Source organism: Eptesicus fuscus, chromosome 23 (genome assembly GCF_027574615.1).
Source record: "Eptesicus fuscus isolate TK198812 chromosome 23, DD_ASM_mEF_20220401, whole genome shotgun sequence".
In the NCBI taxonomy this organism is placed as follows: domain Eukaryota; kingdom Metazoa; phylum Chordata; class Mammalia; order Chiroptera; family Vespertilionidae; genus Eptesicus; species Eptesicus fuscus.
The window spans coordinates 22915466-22929182 of NC_072495.1; the positions used below are offsets into that span (position 1 = coordinate 22915466).

General features: G+C 50.4%; 1 protein-coding gene across 1 annotated transcript in view; it reads left to right on the forward strand.

Moving 5' to 3' along the window:
- SEZ6L (seizure related 6 homolog like) overlaps positions 1-13717 on the forward strand; it is a 59621-nt gene that overhangs the window by 34782 nt on the left and 11122 nt on the right. The window contains exons 10-12 of the mRNA XM_054712854.1: positions 6878-7074; positions 11480-11674; positions 12503-12694. Coding sequence (XP_054568829.1) covers positions 6878-7074; positions 11480-11674; positions 12503-12694 — 584 coding nt within the window. The remainder of the gene's footprint in view (positions 1-6877; positions 7075-11479; positions 11675-12502; positions 12695-13717) is intronic.

Below are 13717 nucleotides of genomic sequence, written 5' to 3' on the forward strand. Positions count from 1 at the left end.
CCCATCCAAAGCTCCAAATGGCATGACTGTGTATAATGACCCTACGCGCGCCCATCGGTATCCCCATTGCACCCGTGAGGAAACCGAGGCTCAGAGCGGTGAAGTAATTGCCTACGATCCCCCAGCTAGGAAGCGAAGGAGACAGGATCGCACCTAACGCGTGGTCCCTGGCATTTGGAAGGCTCGGAAAATACTTCTTTCTCTCTGTGCTGCTTCCATCGTGTGGGAGGACACGCTGGAGAGATCCTGAATTTTCTCAGAAAGAGGAAAAGGCCTTTGCTTGTGGGAGGAAGCCTTGGTTTCCGATCCCAGCTCTTCTGCTTGGCTCCGTGACCTCGGACAAGTTATTTCACTTTTCTGAGCCTCGCTTTCCTCTCTTCCAAGGGAGGGTAATAATGGACCCCCCTCTTAGAGTCTGAGTGGACGAAGACTGGGCAAGGGCCTGACACGGGGCACGCGCCCGATCGTTTCTTTGGCAGCTGGGGTGGTGGTGACGATGAATTCCTCCCATGGTGTCTGGGCCATGGCCGTTGTTAAGGAATTTTTTTTTTTTTACAATTCATGGATTCTGAAATTTTCATCTGAACACTGAAGCCCAGACTGAGCAAGGGACCTGTCCATCATCACAGAGCAGAGAAGTGGCAGGTGGGGTACCTCTCACTGAGGTCCCCCAACACCAGATTTTGTTGCCAAATCCATTCACCTCCTAGCAGACCGTGTAGTTCATTATCGATATTTTTAAGATGAAAGATGCCCTTTTAATTGAATTCCTGGCACTGGTTATGTTACTTACCGCTCTCGATGATATTTTCCCCATTTTATAGGTGAGGATACTGAGGCTCAGAGATGTTCAGCTGCTTTTTCAAGGTCACCCAACTACAAACCAGGACATCTAGGATGTTTATCCAGAGCCCATTCTTTTAGCACTGTTTCTTGAGACGGAGCAAAAACACCAGGGTGATTAGGGACCGATTTTAGTAGGCGAAGCAGCCCAGAGCTGTGGGGTTCCCCAGGTCCAGTGCTGGGTGAGGGGTATCATGTCATTGGCCCTGACGAAGCTTTACCTGCCCTGTTCTGAGACTTCTCAGTCCAGGGATGTGGAAATGGGAAGCCGCTCAGCCTGTGTGGTGGCCCCAGAGGAAAGCATGCCCAGCGCAGGGAGGCGGGGGCTCTTTCTTCTTCTCTTTCCTTTTGGGCCGAAGAGGAGAATTGATTGAAAAGGGGAGAAAAGGGGGAGAAAGGAAAAACAAGAAAGAAAAAAGACTAGAAAACAGAGACTGTGTCTCATCGCCACGGAAACCTCAGAGCAGCCGCTTTCAGTCCTGGCTGCCTCCTGGATCTTTAAGAACGCAGGCGCCAGGACCCCACCCCCGGAGAGGCTGAGGGCCTCATTAGTCTGGGGTGCAGCCTGGGCATCATCTAAATCTCCCCAGCGACGCTCAGGTGCAGCCAGGACTGAGAACCACCGGACGGGGACTGGGCTCCGAGTCGGCCCAGACAAATACTTGGTGAATATTGGGGGAGAGAGGGAGGGAGAGAGGAAGACGAGGACAAGGGGAGGAAGACAGAAGCAAATAAGAAAACTGCTCGTTTTTTATGCTTTCCAGTGTCCTTTTAGGGAGCCAACAAGATTGGTTTTTCGTGCCCTCCCTGGAGTAGACATGCTTTCTTGTGGTGTCTGCCATTTTATCAAATTAAAGGGAAACCAAATTAGCACTGGGCCGAAGGGCCCTCAGCAATCCCCCGTGCTGAGCAGCATTTGGTGCTGGCGGTGCGGCATCAAGAAGGAGCGGAGGCCTTGGGATCGGGGCCTGGCTGGGCTCAGTTGACCCCTCTGTCAAATGGGATCCCTAACCTTTTCTCTGACCACCTTGCTATGTGGTTGGAGGGACCCGATCAGAAATGGACACCAAGAAACTCTAAACAGGACTTGTTTTCTGGCCTTCCAGAAAAACATGTGTTTTATCAAAGTTTGATCGTACCTCCAACTGCATCTATGGACTTCGGTTCTCTTGTTCCCCTTATTTAAATCCTATGGTCTATTTCATCACCGTCTCTGCTGTCCTGTGGGGATCCTGCCTTACTTGCAAGATGCTATTTTCTTAGGAAAGTCGTTTCATAACCCCTCCGTGCCTCAGTTTGCTCATCTGGGAAATGGAGATAAATTCACCATAATTCATTCGTGTAATTTACTTCACCTGTGCCGCGCCCCGTACTGGGTTTCAGGGACATGCGGACCCGGGCAGGTGGAGTCCCGTGGTCTATGCTGAGGTTCTGCCTTCTACTTCAGAGGTTTGGATTCTGGCTCTCTGGTTGACCGGCTCTGTGAGCTTCAGAATGGTTCTTTACCTCTGGGTGCCTCCGTTTGCTTATCTGCGAAATGGGTGGCAACAGCAGTATTCACGGTGTCTGTCTGATGGTAAAAGGAAATAGTGCCTGTGAGGTGCTTAGAACAGCTCCCAGCCTGTAGGAAGCCTATGGAGCCCATGGCTGGTTATGTCGCTGTAAATGTCGAGTGGGTGGGGCGCATAGCAGGACCTTAAGGAATTAGTAAAATGTCAAGCAGAGAGGTGAGGAGAGGCATTCCAGGTAGAGGGGGCAGCATACGCTAAGGCAGGTCTACGGGGGATACAAAGGGTCTGGGGTACAAAGATGTTGAGACAGCAGAAATGGCAGGGGGCGGGCTGACTGTGGGCCTCCCGGCCGTCCTGAAAAGCTGAGCAGCCGCACTTTATTCTGTGAGCTAATTTTTGCTGTCTCCACAGTCCACTTTCTATTACCAGCCACTCCTTTTCTTCCCCCCTTAAACTGCTTCTAAATTGGCTTGCCTTTTTCACTCTGCTTACTCTAAGCAAAATAATGTCCGTGAAATTAGAAGTTGGCTGTGCAAACTGTATATTTATATATTTTTTCTAATTCACATTCAAATAAGTACATAGCCATCAGACATTGTCAAATATGTGTGTGTAGCTAACATCATCTTGTGAAGATCACCGGGGAAAGCCTTTAACGGCAAGATTTCTAGGCAAAGGTCAGGCGTTGGTTTAGAAAGAAAAAAAGGAAAGCAAGGTGGCTTGGTCATCATTTCTTCTTACGCCTTCTGTGGAATATTAACTCCAGCTCCACAGTTACAAAGCCCACCTACCGCTTCCACGCCTTCCGCCCCCCCCCCAACCCCACCCCATACCAAGCTTAGGCTACACTGCCCTCTATTGGCCAAAACAAGAATTTCTCCACCAGAAAAAAGCTTGCTAATCTGTCATTCAAATTTGCATTCTATCCTCACCTCTCTGGCTGTCTAGACCCTAGTGGAAAAAAATAATGAGGGTCCCTCAGGCTGTTTTTATCTGTTTTTGAAGAAGTAATACACGCACATGATTCAAAACCCCAAAGGTACAAAAGGGTCTGCTGTGAAAATTGCTTCCCACTTTTCCCCAGCAAACACCCCCCCTCTCCTGGTCCCCTCCCTCGAGGCAACCACTAGAACTGGTTGCTTATGTGTTCTTCCCAGACTCTTTAAATATTTCAAAAACCATTAGAGAAATCTCATATCTACCGAAATAAAGCCAGCCAGACTAAATAACCAGTTTAGCACTGATTTTATTACATCCTCTGTTATACAGGATCAATAATGGCAACAAAACAAAACAAATTTAATTGTTACCAGGAGATACATAACGTGTCGGGGACAAAAATCTTTGTAGAACAGGGAGTCTGTAGAGAGAAGAAATATTGCCGTAGTGGGAGAGAGAGTGTTGGAAATCACAGGTTTAATCAAATAAACGTTAGCAATGATGTCATGAGAGCAAAGGACGTGTCAGGATGGGGGTGAGGGGGCGGTCAGATGGGGTTTCCATCTTGCAGGTTTTAGTTGTAATTTTTATTCACATTTTCTGATACAAGACTGAACCCGGCACAATTCATTGGAGATGTATCCGTGGCTTTCATGAAACATCCTATAAAATAATGGTTCCTATCTCAGGCTTTGGCATCTGACAGACCTAGGTTTGAACCCTAAGTCTTATTTGTGTGTGACCTTGGGCAAGTGGTTTCTCCCAGTTGAGCCTCAGTTTTGTTATCTGTAAAATGGGAGGATCGTAAGTCTTTGTTTGTGGCATTGTTGTGGTTTGAGTGCTTGGTACTCAGGAGGCAGCATCCTTGTTATTCAAAAGCTAAATGGGGGTCTCGGGAGATCTTTCTTCAGATATCCGATGGGACCCGTGCTTTCACTGCCCTGGAACAGGGAGGAGGTAAAAGAGGGTGTCAGAAGTGGACCCACAAACAGCGGCTAATGCTCCGACCACAGAGTGTGCGTAGAGCAGAGTCAGGGTGAGGAGAGAGAGGAAGCCAGAGCCCCGCTGCTCACGGCTAGGGTTGGCGTTGGAATGGCTTATCAGGCATGTCGAGGCGGCATGGCATCAGGCTTGATTCCGGTGACTTTCACTGAGAAGAATGGAGATTGTATGTAGGCAAGAGGGGCCCAGGAGGTGGGCGGGCAGAAATCCTTTGGGGCAGCTCCACTCACTTACAGCTTTTGAATGAACCCCCGGGAGCAAGAGTTGAAAGCAGCCAGGAGGAGAGGGGTCCCACCCCCCAAGGCTGACAGGTAAGAGTCTGTTTGGGGGCAAGGTCCCCAGCAGAGATGGAGTCAGAGCCACAATCCAACCTGGAGCTGAGGCTGGAACCTGGACATCCATCCTGGGCTGGAGCTGATTCATCCAGCACACCCTCAGCACCTCCCTGAGAACCGGGACGCGGTGCTGAGGAGGGTAGACGTGCTCCCTGCAGGCGTGGCCCGGGGCTCTGGAGCTCCGGGTGCTAAGCTCCACACGAGCTTTTGCGGGGAGAGGATGTTTTCGGGTGGAGCCGGGGAAGCTGGTAGAGGTTACAGGGCAGTGAGTCTAGTCTCCCTGCGCCACCCCTGGCAAGGCTCTACCTGAGGAATTGTGGGAGGTGCCGTGGAAGATGTGGCGGTGAATAAAATACAGCCCTGCCCTCCAGAGGTAAATCTTCAGCTGCGTGCCTCACGTTTCTGTTTTGGTCTTACTAACTGAAGTACCAGATGGATGGTTCCCACCCCTTCTCCCCTCTCCGAGACCGGCTGCAGCAAGCACCGCCCAAGTTGGGTGAAGCCGTCAGAGGGAGGGCTGGGGTCAGTCTGCATGAGTTGCAGAAACTTCACTCGGGGCCCTTTCCTGGACCACCCCTCTCCTCTGGCGGTGGATAGCTCAGGCAGGAGACGCCTGATAAAACCCTTCACCGTCTCCCATTCCCGGCACGATGACATCCTAACGCCTACACTTGGCTCTCGAAGCCCTTCATGGGCTGACTCCCGCAGTCTCTCCAGGTTCCCATGTCTGTACCCACACCCACACGTGCTGACCACCAGGCAAATTCCTTCAGGAGCCATGACCTCTCTCCCTTTTCCCTGCTGCCTGGGGCTTTGCTTTCTCCCCATGTCTCTGCTTGTCTGCCTCACTCTTTCTTATGGATCAGAAGCAAGGATCACCTCTTCCAGGGAGGCCTCCATGATGCTCCCAGTCTGAGTTAAAGCCCTCAACTTGCACTCACCTTGATCATAACTCCTACCACAATCCCTGGCTTGCTAGTCTAAACATATCACTGCTCTGTGACTCCTTGTGTCTTCTGAGCAGAGCACAGTGCCTGGCACATAGTAGGTGCTCAAAAAATATTAGGGAGAGGGACACCAGGGCAGGAGAAAGGCGTAAGAGAGAAAGGGAAGAGAGAGGGGTTGGGGGGAATAAGGAGAAAGAAAGGAGAGAGGCTTGTGTTAATAATCTATCCATGATTGATGCAAGCTGGCATTCCCTCTATCAGAGATCAGTTTTAGCCAGGATGCCTAACATGGCACACATTTCCGTGGCATGTTGAAGTGCTTTCTAGATCAGCAGTCGCCTACCTTTCGGATCTCATGGACCACCAGTAGTCTGCGGACCACCGGTTGGTGACAGCTATTCTAGAGCATTATCTGTCCATTGCAGTCCAGATAGTGTCAAGGTGCTTTCTTGAGTTTGAGTCCTTGAAAACATGTCGTCCTTGGATGCGATGAATAGTGATCGCAGGCTCGAGCACCCCACCCTCTGCCCCACCCTCTAAGCATAACGGATGACCAGGTTGATTTTGAGGAGTTGTCCACATGGTAAATGGAGGGATCGTTTCATCTGACACGAAAACACACATGGTAACTAACAAGCACGCAGCTTGTTCTGCATCAACGAAGAGTGAGAGGCCCAGGCCACTCCCCCAGCACGTAGCCCAGGGCCCAACACTTGGTTTCACCCGAGAAACGGCTGTTGATATTGGGGGCATGGAAGACAGTTCTGCTTACGATGCCGCATTGGACTCTGCAGGGAGCACCATGCAGGGAAGACGGTTTCATGAAGGAGTCTTCAAAAGCTCAGTCCACCCACCAACCCCTGGGTCAGGCTTGTAGGAGGATCGGCATGTCCTGATCACATTGGGAGTCCATGCCCACCTCAGCCCCAGTTCCTAGCCCGGCACCTGACACCTCGTACGTCTCAAGAAAGTGTGTGTTGCCGAAACCGGTTTGGTTCAGTGGATAGAGCGTCAGCCTGCGGACTGAAAGGTCCCAGGTTCGATTCCTGTCAAGGGCATGTACCTTGGTTGCGGGCACATCCCCAGTAGGGGGTGTGCAAGAGACAGCTGATCGATGTTTCTAACTCTCTCTTTCCCTTCCTCTCTGTAAAACATCAATAAAATATATTTTAAAAAAAATAAAAGAGTGAATTTAAATTAAAAAAAAAAGAAAGTGTGTGTTGCCTGAAAAAAATAAATCAAAAGCTTGTTGAACGCCCCTAACTTTGCTTCGCCACGCCCCCTTCTCTCTGCCCCTCAGCCTGAACCTGAGCAACAGCGACATCCTGACCATCTACGACGGTGACGAGGTCATGCCCCACATCCTGGGGCAGTACCTGGGGAGCAGTGGCCCCCAGAAGCTGTACTCGTCCACGCCAGACCTGACCATCCAGTTCCACTCCGACCCCGCCGGCCTCATCTTCGGGAAGGGCCAGGGATTTATCATGAACTATGTGGGTAGGTGACTCCTCTGGTCAACTTTTTTCCCCTTGTATTTAGAATACCGGTTAAGGTGATGTCCTGTAGCTGTATCTTTTTCAGGGGGATTTTGTGTTTCGTGGGGCTTTTCATATATAGGCACAGTGAGTATGTGTAGTTTTTAAGACCTGAATCAGAAGGACCGGGGTTTGAGTCTCAGCACTGTTACCAATGGCTTTGTGACCTGGGGCAAGTCACTTCACCTCTCTGGGCCTCCTTTTTGTTGTCTGTGAAATGGAAATGTGATGCCTACTTCACACGGTCGGTTGGTCGGTCGATATCAGGACTTGGTAGATTAAAGCCTCATAACTTGAGGAGGCTTCGTGTGGGGTGTTAGATAACCTGGAGTTGATGGGAGATTTCAAGGTCGGAGGAAGAACGTAGGAGTCAGTGAAGTATAGACAGGCGTTGTTTAAAACCAGGGGACGGGATCAGATCACACACAGTCTAGATAGAGAAGAGGACAGGGTCCAGGATGGAGCTTGGGACCCTCCAGTGTTAAGAGGCTGAGCAGGGGTGCGGGGTGGAGCCAGTAGTGAATAAGGGGCTTTACAGCTGGGGAGTGAGGAGGGGAGGGTGTGGGTGGACAAAACATGAGAGGTATTGGATGGTCAAGTCTGAAATTCACTTGGACTTAGCAATTTTTGTAAACGATGGGGGGAGATCAATGGTTTGGAAGCCACGCTGAGGAATAAGACAGACATCACCTGCATCTGTTGGTCCTAAAGCATGGGAGGGGGGAGAAAGGGCTGTCTCCACTGGCAGAAGAGTCCTTAGGCGACCTATTGGTGCTCGGGACTGCGCTCAACCAACCGAGCCACACCGGCCGGGGCAATGAGCGCCTGTTCTTACTTCCAGCTGGTGGACACTTCTCATCCCTGCCTGCTCTATTGGCAGCCGTCAGAGCGGCAAACACAAATGTTGATCTTATGTTTCTCAGGGGCCTATTTACCCTGGGTTGTGCTGCTAAATGTGTTATGTCGTGTTATTCCTGCTGCTGTGCATGCTTGTCCCACTGTTCCCTGGGGGGTGCCCTGGGCATAGGGGACGGCTCCTGCTGGCTTCCAGGCGAGGTGCCCTCCCCAGTCAGCTGCCTTTGGAGGGAGAGTGTCCGGAGACTTGGCTTCACTCTATCCTTAGACTGCTCCCCCTTCCCGCCAGAAGATGAGGTCATAGTTTCGCTCTTCTCTCTCCTCTGGTGCCTGAGTCAGTCTTCCAGGTCTGCATCCAGCTCGGCAGCAGGAAGCTGACTCTATCCAGGCTCCCCAAGGGTGCCCGGAGCGTCTGGCCCAGGCTCCACTGGCAGCATCTTGAGGAGGAGGCGCTCTTGGTAACCGAAGCTGAAACTTAGATTTGTGTGGCAATTTGAAGTTGGCAAGCACTCTTCTCCATATTATTTTATTCCATCCTCAAATGCCTGGTCTTCACGTGAACATGCAAGAGGGGGTCTGTTCATAAGGCAGTGTCGGGACCGTGCCCTGATGCTGTGGAGAAGCAAGGGCGGAGCTCCAGAGACCACTTCCCCGGGGGCACACAGCCTGGAGAATGTGGGTGACACACAGAAAAGGGAGAAGCGTCCCCTTGGCTCTTATTTTTGTCAAAGAAACACCCAGTTAATTTTACAGGGAAGGCAAGTGAGCCTCTGTATTCCGTTCTGATGCCCATCAGTTGCTGGGGACCACCAGTGCTGAAGACCATGTTGAAAAGAATTCTGAGGAGGTCATGCCGGACGTCGGTGGGAAAGAATGGCACGGTTAATTAGTGATGTCTGCCACGGCATGGGCTAGGTACCGTATTTTCGGCGTATAAGACAACTGGGCGTATAAGACGACCCCCAACTTTTCTAGTTAAAATATAGAGTTTGGGATATACCCGTCCTATAAGATGACACCCAGCGTATAAGACGACCCCCAACTTTTGAGAAGATTTTCCTGGGTTAAAAAGTCGTCTTATACGCCGGAAAATACGGTATTTGCTTTCATAGGTCTAGATTTAACCAGACACAAATGCAATTCCCATTTAGTAGAGGAATCAGACGAAGTGTCAGGGGTTTCTGTGAACTTGTAGAGAATTCTGAAGCTCCTAGACTGATCGCAAGGCCTAGCCCCCAGCTCTGGGAGCTGGTCAAGGCTTACCTACTGTGGCAGCTGCCAGAACCTTACACAGGAATACTCTGGGCTTACATGGTTCTGACCTCCTTTGCACACACAGAAGCAAATACCCATTCTCATCATTGCTTCTTGTGCTTTGCTAGTGTCTTTGGCCAAGTGCATGGGAGGGAAGGGAATAAATAAAAAAGCAGAGATGAGTAAGCAGTGTTTTTCAAAGAGATGTTGGTCACTAATCCTAGGATAATAAATAAGCTCTATATTGTAACTCCACTCCAATCAGAAAACAGTGAGTGGCTCCCTGGAGTGCTGTGTTGAGGACTGGAAGGTTTCCGCTGGATCCAATGAAAGAGATTGCTGTGATTGATTAGTGATGTCTGTCATGAGTATAAGATGGTAAATGGTGGCATATATTCAGTGCATTTGGGTATTTATTTTGCCCAAAGGTTAGACGATGGTGCTGACCTTGACCATAAAAACTAGAAACATGACTTCAGATGCCTGTTTTCCTGGTGCCTGGCATATGGGAGGTGCTCACAGAAATCTTAGTCAAACAAATGAATGATTCCATATAAGTCATCTCAGTGTTCCTGTCATACCCGACACGTTGATTGGCATTCACCTTGCCCTTAGGGACAGACAGGGTCGTGTTTTGTGTTGCCACTCGAGGATTGAGGACAGTGAAGCTCAGAGATGTTTATTGACGTGACAGGCGTCACACAGCTTCTAAAAGACATAAAGAGGATGAGAAGGGAAGCCCTCCCACTCCTAGGCCAGTTTTCTCATTCTTAGCAGAGTGAGGGGCCCATAGGGACAGATCATTCTAGAACCTCCACCTGGGATGTTTGGTGAATATGCAGAGTCCTGAATCTGCAGGGTCTCTGGGAGTGGAGTCTAGGAACTGAAGAAGAGGAAGGCTACGTGACCTACCCAAGGCCACTGAATGTGTCAACAATGGGGCCACGATCTAAGTCAAGGCTCTGCTACATGATGGCCACAGCTGAGGAGTCGCAAATGTGATGAATGCCACAAAGGAGACCGGGTTCCCACAGGGATGTGCAGCCATGTTGGCTCACATCAAAAAAGTCAGACGAGCAAACCTTTCCCGGCAAAGCATTTGGCACAAGGCAGACCACGCATCCAGTACTTGCCCCATCTCACCCCTTTCAACCAGAATTCCAGCATTTGCAGCTGTGTCCTAAATCCAGGGCTTGGCTGATTCTTCAAAGACCTAAAAATAGAGCCTCCTGTTCCCCACCAAGCAGTCCTCGATGCCCTCTCCCTCCCCCTCCTCCTTGCAGACAGCCGGGAGCTCTCCCTTCCCCACATAAAACCACGATGAAACCCCAGGAAAACCCATCGCTTGTTTCTCCGCATGACTTTCCCGCAGACAGTGCAAGTGCTTTGCTCTCCCCAGAAGCACATAAGAACTGCAAATTAATTATACAGCGTAATTAGCTCTTTCTCGCAATCTGGGCGGTGGGCACTTGGAAGCAAGAAGAGTAACAATGGACTTTGGATGACTACCTTAGTAATGAGAGTTTGCTGAAGAAGAACAAAATTATGCCAGAGGAAATACCTGTGATAATAAGCTGCATCTAGCCTTTGATAATATGCACCCATGATATGCAGTGTGATTTGAAGAATGCACCGACAATTATTTTTACTTTGATAGGTAAGTATTGATCTTTGCCTGTATTACAAAAGTATTTACCACCTAATCCATCAAACCCATGGATTTACAGACATTCTTAGGATGAGGCTGAGTGTATTAGCTACCTATTGCCGTGTAACAAATTACCTCCCAAAATTAGCAATAAATATTTATTTTGTCACAGTTTGTGTGGGTCATGAATTCAGGAGCTAATGTTGGGTGGTTTGGGCTCAGAGTCTGTCATGAGGCTGTAATCAAGATGTCAGCCAGGGCTGTGATCATTTGAAGGCTCGACTGTGGCTGGTGGCTCCTCTTCCAAAGTGGCTCTCTGCTGTGGCTGGCAAGTCAGTGCAATTGTTGCCATGAGACACAAGGAGAAGTGATCATGCCCAGTCACACTGCTAGTAAGTAGCAGAGTTAGGATTCTGTCTGGTACTAAAGTAACTTTATCAAACCAAGAGAATGGTTGCATAAGTTCAGGGACCCACAGGAAAAGGTCATTGTAAAATCACACGGTTAAGTGTTCTTACTGTTTTTAGGGGTTTGGGACATGTTTTTCCTCTGACATTCCTAAAGCAGAAGGCCACCTCCCCAGGTGAGGATGACGTCTTTGTTTTTAAAGAGGTGTCAAGGAATGACTCCTGCTCCGATCTGCCCGAGATCCAGAACGGCTGGAAAACCACTTCGCATACGGAGCTCGTGAGGGGAGCCAGAATCACCTACCAGTGTGACCCCGGCTACGACATCGTGGGGAGCGACACCCTCACCTGCCAGTGGGACCTCAGCTGGAGCAGTGATCCCCCGTTTTGTGAGAAAAGTAAGCATGGTCCTGTTTTCTCCTAGGTCAGCGGGTGGTGAATCCTCGCTGGCTTCTTTGTTTTGTTTTGTTGTTTTGTTTTTTCATGATGCAGTGGAGTTATTTAATGTGGAATCTGGCCTCCCTTCTACTCCACCACCTCATTGGTGCTGCTCACAGATGTCATTCTGTAGGCCTAGGGAGGGATCTCACTCTCAGGTGCCCTCAGAAGCCTGGCAGGTAAAGTAAATGAGTGAAATAGACTCATGTCAGACAATAGGGAGTGGTATGGACTGTGGCAAAGGGGAATGTATGTAGCCTGTGTGAAAACATCATTCAAATTCAGGTCTTTAAAATTCCAGTAGTAGCCAAGCAAAACAAATTAAGCTGGACCATGGAGTCCCAGTTCAAACCCCTAGAGTGGGTGGCTGACCTCATCCACACAGCATCTGCCCCAGTCTCCTGGTTCCTCCTGCCTGTCCCCTCAGGCGTGGGGCCAGCCATGTCTGGTGGCAGCTGGATCTGGTGTCTTGAAAAGGGGTAGAAAGGGAAATGTTCCTGATAGCAGAGGGAGGAGCTACGTTCGGAGGTGTACGAGGCTGTGTATCGTACATAGGTCTTTGGGCCCTGATGCAAAGCAAACATATCTTTGGGCAAATTCCTGAAAGTGGTTTGACATCCAAATCTCTTTCATCCCGGCCTAGTCTCCAGCCACCTTTGGTGCACCCGAGGTGCATTATCTTCCAAGCGGGAAAACAGCTAAGTTAGGAACCTTTCTAGATCCTTCTGTCATTCATCATGGTGACCGAGAGCCCTAACGCGCACCTGGTCTGGTTTCGTCTCGCGTAGTTATGTACTGCACCGACCCCGGAGAAGTGGACCACTCGACCCGCTTGATTTCGGACCCCGTGCTGCTGGTGGGCACCACCATCCAGTACACGTGCGAGCCCGGCTTCGTGCTGGAGGGGAGCTCGCTTCTGACCTGCTACAGCCGTGAGACCGGCACCCCCATCTGGACGTCCCGCCTGCCCCACTGTGTCTGTGAGTCCTGCTTATTGACTTAACGAAAACTCCACGTGGCTGCCTCTTAGTCAGGAACTAAGGAGGAATGCTGACTGGGCCGCTCAGGGAAGGCACCCGCCGTTGGGAGTGCTTTTTATTATGACGATCCCAGGACTAGCGTGCACTGAAAGCCGGGGTGCTGCGACCTTCACGGTAAATGCACCAGGCGCTGCGCTAAGTCCTTTGCCAAAGGCCCCTCTCTGCCTCCCCCAGTTGCCTGGTGAGCATGGCATCACTGGCTCCATTTTCAGAAGGTCCCGAGAGGTGAACTCATTGCCCCAGGCCACACAGCCAGTTAACCCCGACAGTCCGCAGGGACTAAATGGGTGGATTTAAGTTCTATTTGGTCTCATTGAAACGAATGTTTGGTTTAACAACAAAAACCACCTTTTTGGGTTTCTTGACCGTAAAAACTCAAAAAAAGGCTTCCCAGGTCACTCTGAAACTGGAGGGTCACGATTCTCACCAGGCAGGGGAGGTGGAGAGCGGTGGTCCAGGAGGCTCGGCCTTGACCGCGCCTGGGAGTCCCCTGGGAGGTGTTCACGCTCACTGGAGACTGCGATGCCACGGGCCCGGCGTGCAGCCGGAGCCCTGAGGGTTTCTTTAGCTCCCGGGGATGCCGATGTGCAGCCAGGGGTCAGAGTCATTGCCCAAAGGAAGCAGGTGGCCGTAGAGAGGAGCCACGCCGCACCCCGTACCTGGTGGTGAGAGACTGTTGGCAGCAGTAACACTGCCCATCAGTGTCATAAACAGCTGCCTTAAAGGAACAGCTGGCTTGAGCATCACCAAAACTCAACGCTTCTGCCTAGAAAAGGGAGACTCTATTGTTCTTTTTCACATGGAACCAGGAATCTTAGACCACACGGCCCTCTGTTCCCACCTCCCTCTTCAGTCTGGGTTCTAGGGTTTCGGAGCTGAAGGGAGCCTGGGAGGTAAAACACCGCTGAGGGGTAACTAACATAGAGATAAGACGCAACCGCCCTGTTTCTCAGAGAATCGCAA